Source organism: Hoplias malabaricus, chromosome 8 (genome assembly GCF_029633855.1).
Source record: "Hoplias malabaricus isolate fHopMal1 chromosome 8, fHopMal1.hap1, whole genome shotgun sequence".
Lineage (NCBI taxonomy): Eukaryota > Metazoa > Chordata > Actinopteri > Characiformes > Erythrinidae > Hoplias > Hoplias malabaricus.
This window is the reverse complement of record NC_089807.1, coordinates 34,463,474-34,483,666: the sequence shown is the minus strand read 5'-3', so window position 1 is coordinate 34,483,666 and position 20,193 is coordinate 34,463,474. Positions and strand designations below refer to the sequence as shown.

The following is a 20,193-nucleotide window of genomic DNA, read 5'->3' as shown; positions in this document are numbered from 1 at the left end:
GATGGCAGTAGCATCTGTTCTTTATATATTTAAAATATTCTGACTAAAATGTAAGGAAAATTACCCAATATTATCAAAATGAGCATTGATTAAAAAACAATGCAGGGCAGTCAGTATCTTTATTTAATAACTTGACAAATACACTGCACAAAAACCTGAAATGACTAAATTGCTAGTGTTGGATACACATACCAAACAAGATTAGGACATCAAGTGCATTACCAGTTTTAGCACAAATTTAAGTGCCTTCACGTTTCATGATCTAGTATGAGCAGATTTGATGTAATGAGGTCCTCTTAGTTAACTTTTTCAAAGTATTCCTTTGAGCCTTCAGGAGTTGGCTTTATCTAAAAAAAAAATATTTATGAATTAATCAAATAACTACACAATTCAACCTTTGTTCTGGGTTTTGATTAGCAACTAAAAATCTTTGAAAACTTCAAGAAGGAAGCTGAATTTTTTTTACCGTAGGTGATTTGGGGGTCCAGCTGGCAGGACAGACTTCTCCATGAGTCTCCACAAACTGGAAGGCTTTAACAAGACGCAGCGTCTCCTCAACAGAGCGTCCCACTGGAAGGTCATTGATGCTCATGTGTCGGATTACACCGTTAGGATCAATGATAAACAGTCCCCTACAGAGAGGAGGAAATTGTAAAATAAAAAAAAAAACAATGAACAACAGTAGGCAACCAAATACTTCTTTGGATAAATAATATGTAATGCTTGAGTGTTTAAGTGTCCTGAAAATTAGAATAATGAACTTCAGAATAAAGGTCACTGTGTGTTTGCCTGGGAATTTCCCTTCAAAATTCATATCCCAAACAACTACTTATTAAATAATAAAAAATATGCACTGAAATACTTCTACTAATTATAGATTTAAAAAAACATTTTTTTTAGGTTTTGAAGACTTGCATCCCCCCCTTTATATGCCTCACAGTGGTTTGCTCCAATGCCTACCATATGAGAATTTCCAGGTTTGCATATGTTAAGTGATATTGGCCTATTTTTATGTTATGTTGCTCACCAATGTTGGTCTCTAGTTTTTATGAGTTTACTTTTTTTTCCATTTAAAAAAATCTGATAGCACGAGCCCCGTGTATTGTGTGCCATCTACAGGCCATTATTGGTATTTTGTTGAACATACTACCTGTAGCCTTAAAACAACATTAAAGCTACTACCTCAAAGCTATTCCAGGACCCTCCAATAGGACTCCATAGTCTCTGGAGACCTGTTTGCTGAGATCGGACAGCAAGGGGATGTGGATTTTACCCAATCCTCCACTCTGCAGTGAAAACAAACATGGACCAAAGTTCAGGGGTGGAGGGATTAGCAGTTGGCTTTGCAAGTTTTTCCATAGCTCACTGAGACATTCATGACTTGTTCATATTTACCAGCCACTTTCAAGCTGACACATTTAGCAGAATCAATGTATAGTAATGTGGTTAAATCCTAAGCACTGAAAGATGTTTTTAAACTATTTATCTGGGCAATAAGTGTGATTTAACCAATAAAAACACTACATAGGAGTAAATACAGAAGAGAATCCAGCTAACGAATGCATCTGTTAAATTTCACCATCCGACTTATTTTTCTAAAGGCCTGATTAGGAATAACTGTAATGAACTTCCCTGAAACGGGTTTTGAAATTGTTGTGCAATCATGCTCATGTAAAATATTTTCAATTAAATACCAGATTAGCCCAGAAAAAAGGTTTTCATATTTCCTCTATAGTAATTTATGCATAGGACTGTATATGCAATACAGTGGTACATGGTCCTACCTTTCTAGAAGTGTTAGTCCAGGCCAAGTGTGTAAAGTGAGAATCCACCGACACACCCACCACCTCACAGTTAATATCATGGAACTCGTTGGCCTTGTCACTGAATGAGATTATCTCCGTCGGGCAGACAAATGTACTAAAGAGAAAACAACATTGAAAAAAAGAAAGGAAAAAGAAGAAGAAGAAAAAATAAAGGCCCTACTGTAATAAATCAAAGCAATACTTTAAGAAATGTATACTAGATAGATTGAATATTAGTACTTAATCTTGCCCATGTCGTTTTTTACAATTTACAAGTGACCAAAGTTCTTTCACAACACATATTACTGCTGGTAACATTACCTGTTAAATCAACCAGCAAAAGCCCCTCAAAGAAGGACAAATAAAATGACTGAATTTGCAAAATGACTTACAAATCGAGTGGGTAGAAAAACAGGACAAGATATTTGCCCTTGTAGTCATCTAGACTGATATCCTTGAATTCTCCATTTTGGACAGCCGTACCCTTGAAGTGTGGTGCATGCTGGGTGACTGCTGGTGCCCATCTAGCAGTGCCTAAGGTTTGGATTAGATTAAAAAATAATAATAATTACAATTAAGAACAATGAACATTATCTAAAGGTCACTGTTTTACTGTTATCACCAAGGTTCATTCATTCATTTGCTGTAACTGCTTTATTTTGACACTAGCCTACTAGGAATCACTGGGAGCAGGGCAGAAACAAATAATGGACAGAGTGTCAGTCCATGGCAGGGACATTATCAACAATATATTTTTTAAACACTGAATAAAATGGCTGTGTGTGTTGAGACATTTTATCTTCTTGTTATTATCCTGACAACTATAGACAGGTTTGAGGTCTTGTGTTTCTCTACAATGCACTATTTCACACCAAACCTTTTGACTAGGAATATGATATTTATTAAAGGAACGTACTGATGGAGAAGCAGGCTTTCTGTACAGCAGCACATGGGAGGGCTCTTGAAACCTTGACCGCTGATGCCCCATTCAGAGAAGACAGAGTCCTGAGTCCATTAACTGCCGTCCTTGTGACCTGTACAGTTAAGAAGCACAAATGGACTGAACTGAGCCGAACAGTGTATTCAACAGGCTAACATACATTTTAGACTCCAGAATATAAGTTTCCAACAGGGGGAAAATAATGTATAAAATTTTATATAAAAATACTCTATTCCAAGCAACTCTGAACCAACTCAACTTGTCTACTCATAATGTAAATTTCACAAAATGTATTTTCTGTGTGAACAGAAACATTGTGATGTGCGTTAAGTATCAAATATAAACATTTTTTTCAGGATCCTTGAACTGAAGTAAAAATGGTGGTTTAATGCTATGAACATGTCTATGCGGTGTTTTCCGTGTTAATGTGTTAAACTTCACATTAAAAAGATGAATTCAAACTGTCATGCTATCTGACATCATATATTTCAGCAACCAATCATGCACCTCTCAGATCAGTCATTTAAGCTGCATGGAGATAGAGAAGGGGACAAATTACATACTCAGATATCTGTGTGAAATGAATGACGGTTTAGATACATCCAAGCCACTTTTAGGGATTTAAATCCACTTTTTATTTGTAAATTAAAAAAAATTATAAAATTTGATTTAAAACAAAGACCAAAAAAAATCTATTTTCCCCCCTTTTCTTGAAGTGACTACCCTTTAAGTGACATCCAATTTGACCCTTATTTTTTTGGGAGTTATAGGAAAGATATAAAATATTAACTAAAGAAAAAATATAATTATATTCTGAAAATTTTGAGGCATTTCACAATTCCTTTCAGTATCGTGACGTGATATTGATATATTATCACCCTTAGGCAGTGGTTCCCAAATTGTTTCGGCCGTGTCCCCTTTGGTATATGACAATATTTACATGTTATTTGCAGGTTTCTGTGAAGGTTGCGTGTTACGGTCTAAGTATCCAACAAACAGCTTTAATCAAGAGAGCTTTAACTTGATCCGCTTTAGTTTTGAACTGTGCTCCATTTCTGTGAATGCGCCACTGGCAGCGAGGAGGAGGTGACCAGCACCAACACTGCAAAATAACCGCCGCAGACAGTTGTTTATCTACACTGTAATAATCAAACAACACCCAGAGCCACAGCTCAATGAAGTGTACACCATGGTACTCGTGTCAATAGTCGCATTACGTAAACTCAAACTCACAGAAGTCCCGAGAAGTCTCCTGAAGGCGGCTGCCATCTTGCCAGTGTCCCCCTCGTAAATGAGTCGTTCTTATAAAAAACCCGATTCTTTACTCTAAATCAGGGGAGTCGATTCAGTGATATAACTGAATGAATGAAATGTGTTTTGTACCGTATACTTGAAAGACCAAACTTTGATTATTTCATTTTCAGTCCAAACGATCATTCAAGTTAACTTGATAAATTCAAGTTAAAATATTTCTGTTGATATTAGATGTAAGATAATCTCCACTTCGCATAACGGACCGGGAGTAAAAAATATAAGATTAAAATTATTAACTAGAAAAAGTGAATTAAACAACTGGGATCATTTCTTGTTTCGGGTCCGAATATTTTGCGTGTGTTCGTTCACATCCCTGTACTATGAGAAGACGAATCTGTGCACGGAATCGGTTCAATATACTCGGTCCGTTGAACTGAATCGAATCTTTTGAGCTCAACTGTCAAAGGAACGTGTGTCGCACCTGCGCAGACAGGGACAGAAAGAGTTTGTAAAGAGGAGAGTCACAAGTCGGTTACATTTTCCGGCTTATCAGGCAAGCTAGAAACGTCACAATGAATAAGTTTTATTTAACATCTGTTATATACAGACATTGATCATCACATAATTAGGAATGTAAATATAGATAAAAAAAAGAAGCAATCAATAAACAGAGACAAAAAAAAACTTAATTAATAATAGAAAGTATAGAGAATGAGTATATATGATAAGACAGATTATTAAGTTATATAGAATAAAATACAATATCTATATTGTCATTGCACAAGTACACGATTTTTTACTGCTTCCTTACTAGATACTAAGACAAATAATAAATAATAAATACAAATATAATACAATTACGTTCGCAATAATGTATAAATATTATAACATTTTATGGCTGTAGTAAAAAATCCACAGCTAGAAGTGCAAAGATGCAACAAAATCAGCACTGTATGGGAATGTAGATAGTTTTTTAAAAGAACACGATATGGATGAACATGATAATATATGAAAACTGAGGCTGTTACAGTGTTGTAGTGCAAACCATTAGGTATGAAAATATAACAGTTCTTGTCCAGATTACAGAATTAAAGTGCAATGTGTGATTATGCACAGCCAACCGTGTCCTGGACTTACTCTTCATAATCCTTGGGGACTGCAACAGACTAAAACAAAACTAAACCAAAATATAGACATAGCATATTAATTGTCCTACCAAAGGTAAAAAATATGGACCACTGTTACACTGTACTTGAAGATGCATATCGTTCTGTTCTTCAGGCAGCTTTGGGGCACTCTGATCACGGTTTGGTTCAGCTTTATTGAAAGAAACTAAACTCTATGAATCCTGTAGTCAAAACAATGAAGATTTGGACTAGTGAGACAAAGCAAGAACTGCAAGATTGTTTTGACTGCACCAACTGGACTGTTTTTGAAGTGACAACCTGAATGACCTTATTGATACTGTGGCACCTTGCATCAGCGTTTGTGAGGATCTTCCAAACAACCTTCTGCACATATAACAATTATCGACCATTATTCACAGCCAAACTTAAATCACTGGGGGAAAAAAAACAGAAAAAAAAGAGGAAAGAAAAACAGCATCACAGTATCACAGTGGAGTGGCTTAAAGGCCACTGCTTCCTTTACTGAGGCAAACAAAGACTTTGCTGATGACCTGAATGTCTTTTATGGTAGGTTTGATTCACTCTAGCTCACAGATAACAACCCCATCACCCCCCCCCCCCCCCCCATATCCTGCCCCCAGTGCAGAATTTATCTTGCTCTTCATAACACAATAATAACATCAGGAAGTGTCTCCCCATCCTGGGATTAGTGTTAAAGGTTGCATTCTAAAGTCAACTGTCATTCCCACATAACCTCAAACGTGTTCATCTTCAAGACTGTATTTATTGTACTACTGTGGAAAAATGTATTAAGTTCCGCTTCAAGTGCTTTAAACATGCTATAAATCCTTCTTAGCTCCGTTAATCCCCGTGTAATGGCGCCCTCTAACAGTATTTTGTGTAAACTGAAGAAAAAAGTGGTTAATCTCTCTTTAAACTATCTGTGGTAGAGCCGCTATACGTCACCGTACGTCACAAGGAAAGGGACCACAAATGTGCGCGCGACCAACGTGACCCTCAACTGTGTTTATGCAGAACTCCATTCATTTTCCACTCACGATGACCTTATAACATCAATAATGTTCAAACAGTAGTCAATTCACACACCATTTCGCACAAGTAACAGTCCGCTGAAATGGACAAGAACCTGGAATACTGGCAAAACAACGGCAAGGTACCCATAGTGCTTAGTTGAATTGATTGCAGAGCCAATAATAATTAATATTAGTTACATGCTTTTGTATTGGTTTCTAGTCTTTCCTCAGCAGACTTCGCCACTGGTTCGCTCTCCTTGACCCTAGCTCTTTACTGGCCTCTGATGTGAGTAATACATCCTTAATCATTTATTGTGTTTGTAGATTTAGTATTCACAGCCACAGTTAGTAGTTTGTTATTTAAAGACCAGAAAACACCTTTCTTATTATGTGTCTTGAAGGTGGGAGGGACATTTGAAAACAGCAATACACGAGGATGGGCTGGTTGAAATTTTGCTTTATTTATTTTTTCTATCATGTTTTGCCATGGTGACTGGCTCTTGCACAATACTGCAGTAAGATAACTCTGCCAAGATATCAAAATAATTCTGGCCCAGTTCTGGTCTACACCCTCCATTTTCTTTGGTGCATTTGCCACATAGATTTATGGCACTGGGGCGGACCATTCCTGTCTGCCACATGAGGCCCACATAATCATTAGGGATATATGTCAGCCAGAAGTAATTTTCGGGCCAATTTTGGCTCATGTCAAGTTTGCCATTCCCAACCCAGCCATATATGTACCAGAAGTGGGCCAGGTTTTGAAATGTGACATATGGGCTACTTTTTGTTCACATGCATTTTGCCATTCCACATTAAAGACACAACATTATGAGTTTTGTCAAATGTTACATAACATGACGTGCAATTGAAACACAATCCAGTCATGGTTTATGGAGAAAATGGGTGCAAATTCCCACAATGACCTTCTAAATGACTAAACTGTACTGTGGAGATAAACTTTTTTTCCCCCATAAACATGTCTATTTTGTATGTAAACAGTTTTTTCGTTAAGTATATAATGATATGGACCAATGGGAATTTCAGTGTAAATGCAGATATTAATGGAATGTCGTAAAAAGACAGAAGTACTACATTTGCACAAATTATATGGATGTTTTTGCATTTTCACACAGGCTGAAATTGAAAAGGCCCGCACTCTGCTCCAAACTGAAGAAACACAACAGAAGAATGAAAAAGTAGAGCTCATATATGCATACGTACAAAATATATTGTCACTGTCCAATTAAATACGTGTATCTCAAAAAATAGCAATTTTACAGGAGAAGGGAAAAATCCTCTTAATTTCAATGGAAGTCAATGTAAAAAGATTTAATTCCAAGTAAATGGAAAAAAAGTTGGAGCATTCCTATTGGTTCATTCTACGTGAAGTTTTCCACAACATGAAAAGCAACTGCTGTGTTCAAATGGTGTAGTAAACTAAAAATCCAAACCAGTGGGTGGAGATACATGTTTTTAATTGGACAGTGACAATGTTCTTTCTCTCTCTCTCTCTCTCTCTCTCTCATATATATATATGTTATATACAATATACAGATTATTAATCATATATAGTTGACATAGTAGTGGTTTAATGTAAATGTGGTTTAATGCAATGTAAACACAAAGTCACTACAGTTGAGTTCAGAAGGTAGATTACATTTTGTATATTCTGAAATATGTATTAAATAAATTCATTCAACTCCTACCTCGCTTAATCCATTTTTTTATCTCTTAAAAAGTTCTTGAAGTTGAAATGTGTAGTGTTAATTTTCTCCATTAAAGCTTCTATGTATAATATATTTTTTTCTTTAGTTGTTTCATTTGTAATATATTTTATTACAAATATATATTGTAATTGTATATACTGTATACAAATATATACAAAATAATATATTGTATATATTTTTTTGGTTTTTCCAGGTTGAGAATGCCTGGACTCTGTCTCTTGTAAGTATCTGTTTTTACAATGTTTTGAGGCATTTCTGATTTTTTTGGTCAGAGTTTTAAATATAAATTCATGGTATTTTTTCTGGTATGAATAGTCCTCGGTGCATGCAGACAGTGGAACGGTTATTTCCCCAGTGTTTCGACCTCAAGGTAACTATTACTAATTAATGTTAAGTAGCACAATTTGAAACCCTCAGCCTAGAAAACAACAGAGTCATATTGTTTAATTTAGATGTCAAAATTTACTCTGACTTTATTTTATTATTTCTTTCTCAGCATTTCTGCCTTTATCGGTTCTGCTGGTGAGTGTTGATGCTCATTTTGTTTATATATAACGTTTCACCCATGTTCAGTAATAGTGTACAGTACTTTTAATAAAGTGTAGTAGAATCTAGATGTACATCTAAACATTTTAATTTAACCAAAATAATTAATGCTTACTCTTTTCTTTCTACACCTAGGTTGTAGCAAGTTTTTTGCCCCATAAAGGTGTCAAACCTGCGCTGTTCTGGCATGTAATGGATTTTGAATTGTGTTTCATTTGCATTTATGTTTGGTTAATATTTGTAAATAAGTTAATAATTACACCAAATAATTATTTGTTTAATAATTGAAAATCATGATTATTTTTCATGAATGCTTTTATATATCCTTTCTGCAGCTGATACTTCAGAGTTACTGTGCAGGATTTAACCATGCCAACAGAAATAAAACTGCCACACCGGTAACTGAACTTTTCCATTCAAGTCATTTTTTAAATCACTAAAATAAATTTAGACATGTTATAATATATTAGTGGGCGGCACGGTGGTGCAGCAGGTAGTGTCGCTGTCACACAGCTCCAGGGACCTGGAGGTTGTGGGTTCGATTCCCGCTCCGGGTGACTGTCTGTGAGGAGTTGGTGTGTTCTCCCCGTGTCCGCATGGGTTTCCTCCGGGTGCTCCGGTTTCCTCCCACAGTCCAAAAACACACATTGGTAGGTGGATTGGCGACTCGAAAGTGTCCGTAGGTGTGAGTGAATGTGTGTGTCTGTGTTGCCCTGTGAAGGACTGGCGCCCCCTCCAGGGTGTATTCCCACCTTGCGCCCAATGATTCCAGGTAGGCTCTGGACCCCCGCGACCCTGAATTGGATAAGCGGTTACAGATAATGAATGAATGAATGAATAATATATTAGTACATTTTTTATTTGATAAAAAATAAGTACAGAATATGTGCTGCAAATATGAAAATGCTACAAAGTAAGTCACAACAAAATGGTATTGGATACAAAAGGGAGGTATACAGCTTAATTAAAATCAGCCTTCAGATATCTAACGCACTAAAATATATTATTATACCTGATAAAGTGTAGTATAATGGGATATTCAAAATTCTTATTCATTAATTAAAAATTAATACTAATACTTAAGCATAAACCACAATAAAGAATGTCCCAGGCACTAATGATATGATATTCTTATCTTTTTACTGTGGGGAATTAGATATTAAAATTAATTTATCAAAGAAGGCAAACTCTTTTAATACACTCTGTTCCAGAATAAAATGTTGCTTGAGCAGCTGTCCACAATCTTTTGGCCATAGTGTTTTTGAAAGAAAAAGGCGATTGTGTGCTGCATCCTGCTGTATTTGCTGATGCTTGGATTGATAAGCTCTCCACCCACTTTTGTTGCTGCTTCCTTTGTGTTGTGACTGCTTTCGCAGTGTTTTTGAATATTTGCAGCGTATTGAGATGTCTTGGCCACTGTAACCGAATCATGTAAACAAAATGTATTCATATATTTTTTTAAAGGGAAATAAAACATCAGCAAAGCAACCTCTACTTATTGTAGGAGCAGTTTCCTATTCAGCGTGTGTAGGGGTGAGTTTTTTCCTGTTCTACCATGGAACATGTATTAGACATATCCATGTGTATATATTATTTTTATCATTATTAAGGTTATATTATTATTTTTCAACTGTTTTAAGGCTCTTCCTCAAATTATTATCCAACGTCTGGGGGTCAGTAGTATTGCAGCTCAGGCCTTCTGTCGGTCGGTGCTGCCAGTTCCTCTTTCAGGTCAGCAGAGCACTCTTTTTAATCATGTTTTACAATACACCCACATGTACACTGTCTGGCCAAATGCTCATCTAACATTTATATTGAAGTAAAGTACATTTTTTATAGAACTTGTCTCTCTTTGCTACTGTAACATCTTCTAATCTTCTGAAAAGTTTTATTTTAAATGTTGGAAATTTTTGATGCCACAAAATAGCTTTACTGAAGCCAGGTATTGATACTGATCGATTAGTTAGATCACAAACACCACCATCATCTCATTTCAAATGTATGAAATGATTCTATTTTACTCCAAATAATACATTTCCAGTGCTAGACAGCTCAGTGCTGGGCCCTGATAACTGTTGTAGCCCTTACTTAACTTACTGACACATAGCATCAGGCATAATTTTAGGCTAATGTAAAACTGCTTTCAGACTTTTCTGCTTAGACCTAATAAACCTATTTGTATTATGTGTGGGTGGCGCAGCAGGTAGTGTCGTAGTCACACAGCTCCAGAGACCTGGAGGTTGTGGGTTCAAGTTTGGGGTTTGGGGTTTTCTCCAGGTGCTCCGGTTTCCTCCCACGGTCCAAAACACACGTTGGTAGGTGGATTGGTGACTCAAAAGTGTCCGTAGGTGTGAGTGAGTGTTGCCCTGTGCAGGACTGGCGCCCCCTCCAGGGTGTGTTCCTACCTAGGCTCCGGACCCACCAAGACCCTGAACTGGATAAGCTACAGACATTGAATGTGTTGTATATTATACAAATAAAAATACTGGATTTTTTTTCTAGCTGCTCTAGCTGCCTTCAGTGTGATGGTCGTGAGAAGTGAGGAGTCAGAGAATGGAATACAAGTTTTTGATTCTAATGGGAATTCAGTGGGAGTCTCAAAGCAGGCTGGATCCAAGGTGAGAATGTGGTTGAAGGCAGTAAAGGAGGGCGTCAGGTGGGCACTGCTGGATTTTAATTCAGCCCAGTTTGCATGAGTACACATTAAATGTGGAAAAATGTTTTTTTCATGCTTTGGGATGAACCAATCATAAATAAATTATTATTTAATTTATTATTAATTTAATAAGTTAATTTATTATTACTCACTAATAGAGCTAATATCAGCATTTTATATTTTTATTTTTTTAACAAAAAACTTACTATTTTATAACTAAATATTAAAACACTGTACAGAAATGGGCAATTTAATCATTGAATAATGATTCCATAAAGATCATAATCTAATAAAATCAAATTCTTTTTAATTCAAATGTTTACAGTAGATTTACAGATTACCTTCTGATCAGTTTATTAAACATATTTTGAGTGAGTTGATGAAGTATTGTAGGCTTCTCTTGTTAGACTGCCAAATAAATGCCAAAAATATTTTTCCAAATACAGAAAAAGATTTACAAATAACAATCTGTAACCTGAAACAAAGAAACTAATGAATTCAATTACAATGGTAGAAATGGAAGTTGTCTGAAATTGAAATAACATTTCAGTCCTGCAAATAAATTTTGGGAAAGTCTTTGGTTACAAAAGGCCTGGGATCACATGGTAAGATGTTTCATAATATGTTACACCACTACTTCAGCCTTATTTTATTCCTTCCAGGCTATAAAGGAGACTGCCATATCTCGAGCTACTCTTTTTGGGACCACTGCAGCTGTCCCCATTTTCCTGCTCCACCTTCTAAACAGGTACATAATCAATACTTAGTATCATTTAATGCTCATTTCAAAAGGCATCTTGATCAGCCACTCCACATGCCTGAAACAAAATACATGTCTATGTCTTTGTCACAGGGCAAAATTTGTCCAAAGGAACCCACTGATTGTTGCTCCTGTTAGACACATCAGTACTGCTGTCGCCCTTGGGCTGATGATTCCTGTGTCCTTCAGTTTGTATCCACAACTTGGAAAAGTAAGTTACACCAAAGTGTAATAAGCTCAGAATTGCTCTTACTTTATAGGAACACAAGGTAAGAATTGATAAATTTGCTCCTGGGCTCCCCCTACAATTGCAGAATGAAACTGACTATTACAGCACTGACCTGCAATTAAGATGGAGGAGGGAGTGGTTACCTGCCCTCCTCTACAAGTTACATAAAGCAGTTTATTAAGTATTGAGCCCCGAGTAACAATGACAGAGGCTTTGTTCGGCCAATTACGGGTCAGCGAAGCATCACGATGTATTTGAAAAATATGACTTAGTGTTCCTTTCAGTGTTTGCTGATTTCAGAGTAGTGTTTTTTCTGTACTGCTTGCGTTAACCAAATTCCAGAAGAAGTTGGGTCAGTGGGAAAAATGTAAATAAAGCATTGATTTGCAATGATTGATTATTTATTAAGCTGAAAACAGTACAAGATATTTAAGATGCATTTTTGTATTGGTGACATTTGTCCACATTCATCTCACCCACAACATATTTTGAATGTTTAGCAGGCATCAATTTCAGAGAGTATAAATATAAAACAAGCAATGAAGTTATTTTCTGTTTTTAGATCGACAAGCAGCAAGTAGAAAATGAGCTGCGGGCCTTAACAGATGACAAAGAATTGTTCTACCACAGAGGACTCTGACTGTCACAGCTAAACCAACACTGACAGTGTTTTATCTACTGATGTGTGCATCTGACTTGGAATTAATGTCTAAACGTAGGCATCTCCACTTCCCTGCAATTCCAGTCATACTTGTGATTGATTTCTGCATCTGTAAAAGGGTTTTTGACTGATTTGAGACTCTGTATTTCACATGTCATGGGTATTATCACAATAAAAATATCAGTTCTCACAAGTCATTGACTTTAATATTTGATTTAATAGTTTTTTAGGAATTGTTAATAGATTTAACAAAATATTACTATTGCTGTTAACATTGAGTCCACATTTTTGTCTCATTCATATTCTCATATTGCCATTACATTCATGTTAATATGTATATTAATACAATTGTGTTCAATTGGAAGCGTTTAAACTGGGGCTCAGTTTCTATATTATACACTCGGCTAACAAAAAAGGATAACATTTAACCTCTACATTCAGGGAAAATTTCATTGGATGGACTGTAATTAAAAAATATATATTAAATGTACTTTTTTCCAATAGAATAACTATAACTCATTTTATGCGTTCATTAAAAAATTAGGTCAATATCTTCTGATGCTTGAATATATTTGTTTATGTAAAGAGCAGTTCCAAAATTTTAAACAATTTCTGCACAATTAAATCACAGAGTAACTCGTTACAGTTTGATGTGAACTGGTTAATCGTAAAGAAACGTACATCTACACGTACATACTACCGGTTGTGGTGATAGGAACATAGGGTCTGTGAAGCAAATATATTCTATCCACATTTGTAAATGTACTGTAGATAAACTAGTAGTAAATTTGACAAAATATGTTCTTTGGGAACCATTTTGCCTTACATGCATCACTTTAACAAATTATGGTTGTGACACATCAGGCATTCAACTGTGAATTCCAAGTCATAGCTTTCTGTGAGGTAGCTTATAGTGGCATTAAACACCTTGGGCATCTGGCTCTTAATATCACCACTCAAATGAAAGGCAACTGATTTGAGTGTTGATTATTGGAACCAGGTTAATATATTTATGATCTGGAAAGTTTCTTTACTGTCATGAATCTTAACCATTTAATTACACTGAGATTCTAAGCATGTGGAATTTCCTTGAAATAACAATGCTATTAACCTTCCCCTATAGAACATTTTAAAGCACACACACATGTGTGTGTGTGTGCTTTAAAATGTTCTATAGGGGAAGGTTAATAGCATTATTTTAAACATTAACAAAAAGAAAGCATTTAATCATAACACTGGTATTTCAGCATAGTATTTTGTATATTCATGTTAATATTTTTATTCATAATGCACGAGAAAGAACCATTTTTAGTTTTTTTCAGAACATTTAAATGAACAAATTAAAGTCTGAAAAATAAACCATAATTTTCACAGCTATCTAGTGAAATACTAAATATCTGCTGAAATTAAATTGCAAAGGGAGTTCCGTCAAAATCACTTTTAAGCTGAAATATCATCAAGTGCCACCTTCAGAAATTCATGTATGTGTCATTTATCACATAGATTTTCTGATTTCTGAAAATAAAGATAAAAATATATTGACACAGTCTTGGTCACAGAACGAGACGGCTGCATAATATTGTTTTCTGAATGTTACTAGCACCAGCCATGTCCTACAACTTTATAAAATCTCTATAAAACTCATATAAATTCAATTTGGCAACTGTTAGAATTAATCGGGTCACACAGCCATTTTACATTCTAGCAATAAGCATTTCTCTGATCGAGGAGGACTCTGATTGGTTAGATTTTCAGCAGTTGCTCAGCCGCAGCTAAATGGAAGAGGAAGTTCTCAGTTGCAGGAGGAAAGTGACGTTGTTTCAATATCTCCAGTGTCAACTTTGTGTCCTCCCCTTCCTTGGCAAGGGACACCAAGTTACTTAGGATTTCCTTGGTCTTCACTGAGATGTCCTAATTAAAAGAAGAAGGGGAAAAAAAACCCTCACAACATTAAATAACATTTAACGCCACATATTGTCACTGTCTGGGGGCGATTTTTACTACATCGTTTGAATGGTGTGAATATTTCATGATGAATGGACTAATATAATGCTCAAAAATTATTTTACAGGAATTACAACCTTGATAACTTGTATGTCTGTACGATCACTGTCCTCTGCAGACTGGATGATGAAGTGGCCCACCTCTTTATGCAGCTTTCCCATAGTCATTGCCTCTGTAAGGGGGGCGAAGCACATTTTGTTTTATTTTGCTCTGCAAATTACAAACTAATTATTAATAGCATTTGCAAATTAATATGCATTTAGGGATAATGTGTGTAATTACCTATTATATTAAGCAACAACCTACTCCAAATTCCAAATCTATGTTTATATATTTTTAACTATAGGCATTTTTCCACTGCATAAAACCTACTTGACTTGGTCCCTGGAACCAGGTACTTTCAGTCCCTGCTTGTGCCAGGTTCATGGCGAGTAGGTACAAAATTGTGACGTGTAAACCCTACAGAGCGCTGATTGGCCAAAGACATGTCAATTACAATAAAATTCAGCGCTTGTAAAATCTCTTAATTTACAGCAGCTTTCACATTTATTTTTAATCGGACTCGGGAGGTCATAACTTTACTTGAGTTATATTGAAGAGGTTTAAGTGCTCCTTGGGCCAGTGGCCATGAAAATTTCCAGCTAAAGCTGAACGTGCAACAAGGAAAGCTGATCTGTGAGAATTGGCATCCAGAGCTGTGTTCAGTCCAAATAAACAAAAACAACACGCGAATACACAATGCGTAAACAGCCCCTAAATTTACCACCAACGATGTGGTTTTCAAAGCCTGTGATTCCTGTTCGAGATGGGGATATGCAACCTCACTGGCTCCATTTCACGGGGGAGCTGTGCTACTGCAAATGTGACCAGCTTTAAGCAAGCCAAGTTGTGCTAAGTCGAGTCAAGCTAAACCCATGCAGTGGAAAAGCACCATAATATATACCCAGTTAAAAACTGGCCTTCTTGCGCTTTAGTTATAACAATAATTTTGAGTCAACAAGCTGGTTAAAATAAAATCTCTCACCTTTGGCATGTTGGGCTATGGTTATTTCACTGTCTGGAAGATTCACAAAGACATCAAAGAGATCTGATCTGTTGGTAACCTCAGGATCTACAAAGCCTGCAACATATCCTGAAAACAAAGAACACAGCTGTTTTAAGTTCAGAAGGACAACATTCCAAAGGTAATGTAATAAGATGAAAAAATCTAGCAGGAACACCAGGGAAAAACAAGCACAGTCAGAAGGCTTTAACCTTAAAGCTTTCATAGAAATTGTTACTATTATTCACTATTGACAGGAACATCATTTCCTGGTTTTACATCAATTTAGATACCAAAGTTCATATGATCTAACGCTTAAAGTATTCCATGTAGATTACATTCATATTATCCATAAATGCAAACTGAATTTTACATCCTCCACACCTGTACATGATCTGAGATTATCTAGTTCACTGTCCTGCAGATGGACATATGGGTGTAGAATGGACCAGTCTTTCCGGTGCCACGTGAGAGCTGGAAGAGCTCTGTTATTAAAGATACAAGCACAGAATTAACACTCTGTAAATAAGCAGACACTCATTATTAAATCACCTGAAGTTCTCATTTTTTAGCCCCTATAAGAATGATTATAGAAAGGTTGTGATTACCTTGTAAATTCAAGGAGAGCTTCAACACGGGGATGATAGACCACAATCCTTTTCTTCAGCATTAGTGCTGTGTATAGGATGATCGTCTCCATTCCAAACTGAGACACCACATCTGAGTCAACGACACAAAGGCAGTCATTTTAGGCTTTAGATTCTAAACAAGCAGACACAAGATACCCCAACTACATTAAACGCAATCCATGATATGAAATGACATTCACAGACAACTTAACGAATATGAAATATTGCTGCTGATAAGCCAATAATCCAACTAAGAGAACAACAAAGGGATGTACAATTATACCTTTTATAGATCCAGCCAAGTAGGCTTTTCTGACATCGTAATCTTTGATTAGGAAGGAGCCGTTCTCATCGCTTTGGCAGATGCCCTTAGTGAGAACTGCAATGTAACCCTCCATCATCTTCACTGGAGTGCCATGTTTGTTGTACATCCTGATGAAGCACACATCACAATGTATACACATGTTGAGAAATATTTCAGTTGAAGTGCACTTACATTAAAATATAAATAGAAACGTCAGCTCAATTAAATATTTCGTTGCTGATCAATGAAGAATCAAATCATTGTACACAGTCACGTTCTAGCAAACCACGGCTCACCTGCAAAGGACTCGACCAAAGGCAGCATACTTCTCAGGGTTGAAATCCTTAGCTGTAATAACTATGGAAAAATGTGTGACCTTCAGGGATAAACAAATATTTCAGGCTTAGTGAATGACCACTTGGAACATTCAGAAATATAATACTGGATACACTGAAATGAGGATGATTCCAAGAGAATAAGCAATTAGGTTAAGTCAAATATGTCTATATAGAAATCTTACGTACAATAAGGAGTGTGCAATGTTTTGGTGATAAACTAGAGGTGAACGTTAAAAACTTTAACACTAAATAGCTAATTTTCAGAGATATGTTGATATATTTTAGTTATCACTTCCATGACCAAGCACTAAGCTGTAAATAATAAAGTTCCACAACAATTTCAAATGATCTCAGTAGTATTTCAAAGAACAATCAGGCATTTTTCTCCAATGATTCTTAATGTATGGCATTGTCCACACATTGTCCATGTAAATTTTGCATAATTTACAGTGGTTTCCAGTAAGATTTTTTTAGATTTTACGGCATTCAATCAAGTTATCCCAGCAACAATATAAAGGTCTTTTTTTGGGTCCGTTTTCCAGTTAAATAAAGGTTTACAAAATAAATAAATAACAGATTCTCATTTGTGATTGCATTATTTAAAAAAAATATTCCCTTTTCTGGGTGTTATATTCTACTTGAACGGTTATTTCAACAAAGTGGCAAAACTTTAGTTTTTCCCTAGTATACGCCACCAGCGCTTCACCGAATGATTTAGGATCTTGGAATGTTAACATACCTTCTTGAGGACAGTGGGCTCCTGGACCTCCACTGTGCTTATGTAGTACCAGGCCCTGCAGTACTGCCCAAACACAAATGTGTGCAGCACTATCTTGTCCAATGTCAGGCAACATTTACGTAAGAGGACTTCTCGCAGCTCAGTGCTGACTGAAGGGTAACACCACACCCACAGTGTATCTCCATTCACATCCTTTTCTGAGGGGAAAACATTTTTTAACTATGTATCAAGAGTAGTACCATTAAAAGTACCATTTTTTTTTTTAAATCAGTCATTATTAGTTGAAAGACAGAACCAAAGTTGGATGAATGGGTAGATATCGTAACCAGAAAAACAAATGATCTCTAATGGCAACCTTTAAGGAACGCTAATTAAGATATGGTAGTTTTGTACCTGGGTTCCCTAAGAGTTGCAGAGTGCAATTCACTCCTCCAAGTGTACTACCCTCCTCCAAAAGATACATGATGCCCTTTCTGCAGTGCTGAGTCTGAATTAGCAACAACAGAGGCTCTATTCTCCCCATTACAAGTCAGTGAAGTATCACAATTATTTTGAAACTGTAATTTTAGGGTAAGAATACTACTTAGTGCTGCTTTTGTTTTTAAATTTCCACAAGGAAGAAAAATCATTATATTTTCAATTAATGTAGATGGTTTTCAGAAAGATGTGTTACTCATATTCTCTCTTTGTGGGTAAAATTTCTTCCCTCTACACAGCAGAAAAGGACTTGACACCGAGCTTGGTTATTATACAAATATTACTCAGACAAGACTCCTGCATTATAAACCACTGAATCAGCAGAGTAAAACAGTTTAGGTTGTAAGTGACTCTGGACATAAGCCATATATGTAAATGTAAAGTGTGTGTAAAATAGCTCTTACCAATGAGTCCCACACTCAACATCAGCTGAGACTCAGATACAGCCATCTTCCATTCCTAATATCAATGTGGCCTCGAAAACCGCCCCACACTACCAGTCCCTGTCAGACACTGGCTCAGTCATTAACCCACAGCTTAGTTATATGTATACTAGTCTGTTAGACATTCAGCTTCATAACGCCAGACCTATAACATCCCACTACAAGTTAAAAACACACATTAATAAAAATGTCCTACAGTTCCTCTATTTTCCTTTTGGTTCCACTTGTGCAGTGTCATGCATCAAAGCGTATACTTTCTTCAGTTTCTTCAGGTTCTTTACAACTATTTAAGGAGCTCCTTAGCTTTCTCCGGACTCCACAGCAACAATTTATTGCCTTTTAGTCCAAACAGGAAATTACAATTTACTATTTCGCAACGCTGTCACTCCGCTAAAATCACTGTTTCTGCTTCTTTCAGCAAAAATACTCAATAAGAGCCTACAAAATGTATCTGAAAATACAGTTCTTCCTGGATTTTATAACCGCTGTCTGTAGTAGGATGCCCTCTAAAGTGTTGGCGGAGTTACTGCGAGACCGTTGAAGCTAATGTACAAGGCTCCCTATTCCCTGCGTAGTGCGCAGTACAAAGGTCTAAAAGTGATACAGGTAATGTATGGGTTTTATTTAAAAGCTGAGGAATATTGATATGATAATGCTAGATATTTTGATGATGACAAATAATGTTAATATTATGACGCAACGACAACTTGACAACATGATTAATTATCCTAGGAAAGCAGTTTTAAATATTTGAACTGTTTTGCAACGAATGAATGTAGGGATAATTAGTCAACTCTTAGACATTAAGTGACAGATAATAAATTGATTATTTTCCGTCGGCACCCAGTCAGGTTCTTTACCATTTACTTAGTTTACTCATAAATTATGCAGTTAAGCATCTTTCATTTTTAACAGCCCACAGAATTAGAAAGGTTAAGAGAAAAAATTAATTGAAATGCCCTGCAGGGGATTGAATATCCTCCAGGGAGTTCCCGCCTTGCGACCAGTGATTCCGGATAGGCTTTGGACCCACCCTGACCTTGATAAGCGGTTACAGACAATGAATTCATTAATTCGTTCATTCATTATCTGTAACCGCTTATCAAGGTCAGGGTGGGTCCAAAGCCTACCTGGAATCACTGGGCGCAAGGCGGGAATACACCCTGGAGGGGGCACCAGTCCTTCACAGGGCAACACACACTCAAACATAACCTCACACCTACGGACACTTTTGAGTCGCCAATCCACCTACCAACGTGTGTTTTTGGACTGTGGGAGGAAACCCACGCGGACACAGGGAGAACACACCAACTCCTCACAGACAGTCACCCGGAGCGGGAATCGAACCCACAACCTCTAGGCCCCTGGAGCTGTGTCAGACTTCATTATCTGTAACTGCTTATCCAGTTCAGGGTTGCGGTGGGTCCAGAGCCTACCTGGAATCATTGGGCGCAAGGCTGAATGAATAAATGAAT

General features: G+C 36.5%; 3 protein-coding genes across 3 annotated transcripts; 1 reads left to right on the top strand and 2 right to left on the bottom strand.

Moving 5' to 3' along the window:
* Positions 1-113: 113 nt before the first annotated feature.
* prdx3 (peroxiredoxin 3) lies at positions 114-4,095 on the bottom strand. Its single transcript, XM_066678198.1, has 7 exons — positions 3,979-4,095; positions 2,722-2,839; positions 2,198-2,339; positions 1,785-1,920; positions 1,183-1,286; positions 467-632; positions 114-347 (listed from the first exon to the last, which is right to left on the bottom strand). Exons 1-7 carry the CDS (start codon positions 4,012-4,014, stop codon positions 297-299), a joined length of 753 nt encoding a protein of 250 aa, XP_066534295.1. The 5' UTR covers positions 4,015-4,095; the 3' UTR covers positions 114-296.
* Positions 4,096-6,132: 2,037 nt separating this feature from the next.
* On the top strand, positions 6,133-13,210 carry sfxn4 (sideroflexin 4). Its single transcript, XM_066679471.1, has 14 exons — positions 6,133-6,300; positions 6,381-6,446; positions 7,297-7,359; positions 8,084-8,110; positions 8,206-8,260; positions 8,387-8,412; positions 8,572-8,625; positions 8,772-8,834; positions 9,901-9,969; positions 10,077-10,167; positions 10,939-11,054; positions 11,755-11,840; positions 11,946-12,063; positions 12,644-13,210. The coding sequence occupies exons 1-14, from the start codon at positions 6,262-6,264 to the stop codon at positions 12,719-12,721; spliced, it is 951 nt and encodes a 316-aa protein (XP_066535568.1). The 5' UTR covers positions 6,133-6,261; the 3' UTR covers positions 12,722-13,210.
* Positions 13,211-13,264: 54 nt separating this feature from the next.
* Positions 13,265-19,174, bottom strand: dennd10 (DENN domain containing 10). Its single transcript, XM_066679470.1, has 9 exons — positions 18,680-19,174; positions 17,799-17,995; positions 17,018-17,097; positions 16,701-16,849; positions 16,397-16,508; positions 16,173-16,273; positions 15,771-15,878; positions 14,824-14,918; positions 13,265-14,653 (listed from the first exon to the last, which is right to left on the bottom strand). Exons 1-9 carry the CDS (start codon positions 18,723-18,725, stop codon positions 14,486-14,488), a joined length of 1,056 nt encoding a protein of 351 aa, XP_066535567.1. The 5' UTR covers positions 18,726-19,174; the 3' UTR covers positions 13,265-14,485.
* Between the last annotated feature and the right edge of the window lie 1,019 nt (positions 19,175-20,193).

What these genes read in the sequence shown, in the direction of transcription:
- prdx3 (XM_066678198.1), bottom strand. Translation starts at nt 4,014, where the DNA reads ATGGCAGCCGCCTTCAGGAGACTTCTCGGGACTTCT. An exon ending in GAAAGCCTGCTTCTCCATCA is followed by an intron (nt 2,340 to 2,721) that starts GTACGTTCCTTT and finishes TCCAAACCTTAG; the next exon opens with GCACTGCTAGATGGGCACCA. An exon ending in GGACTAACACTTCTAGAAAG is followed by an intron (nt 1,287 to 1,784) that starts GTAGGACCATGT and finishes TTTTCACTGCAG; the next exon opens with AGTGGAGGATTGGGTAAAAT.
- sfxn4 (XM_066679471.1), top strand. Translation starts at nt 6,262, where the DNA reads ATGGACAAGAACCTGGAATACTGGCAAAACAACGGCAAG. An exon ending in CCCAGTGTTTCGACCTCAAG is followed by an intron (nt 8,261 to 8,386) that starts GTAACTATTACT and finishes TTTCTTTCTCAG; the next exon opens with CATTTCTGCCTTTATCGGTT. An exon ending in GCTGCCAGTTCCTCTTTCAG is followed by an intron (nt 10,168 to 10,938) that starts GTCAGCAGAGCA and finishes TTTTTTTTCTAG; the next exon opens with CTGCTCTAGCTGCCTTCAGT.
- dennd10 (XM_066679470.1), bottom strand. Translation starts at nt 18,725, where the DNA reads ATGGCTGTATCTGAGTCTCAGCTGATGTTGAGTGTGGGACTCATTG. An exon ending in TAATCTCAGATCATGTACAG is followed by an intron (nt 15,879 to 16,172) that starts GTGTGGAGGATG and finishes CTTTGTTTTCAG; the next exon opens with GATATGTTGCAGGCTTTGTA. An exon ending in CATAGCCCAACATGCCAAAG is followed by an intron (nt 14,919 to 15,770) that starts GTGAGAGATTTT and finishes CCCCCCTTACAG; the next exon opens with AGGCAATGACTATGGGAAAG.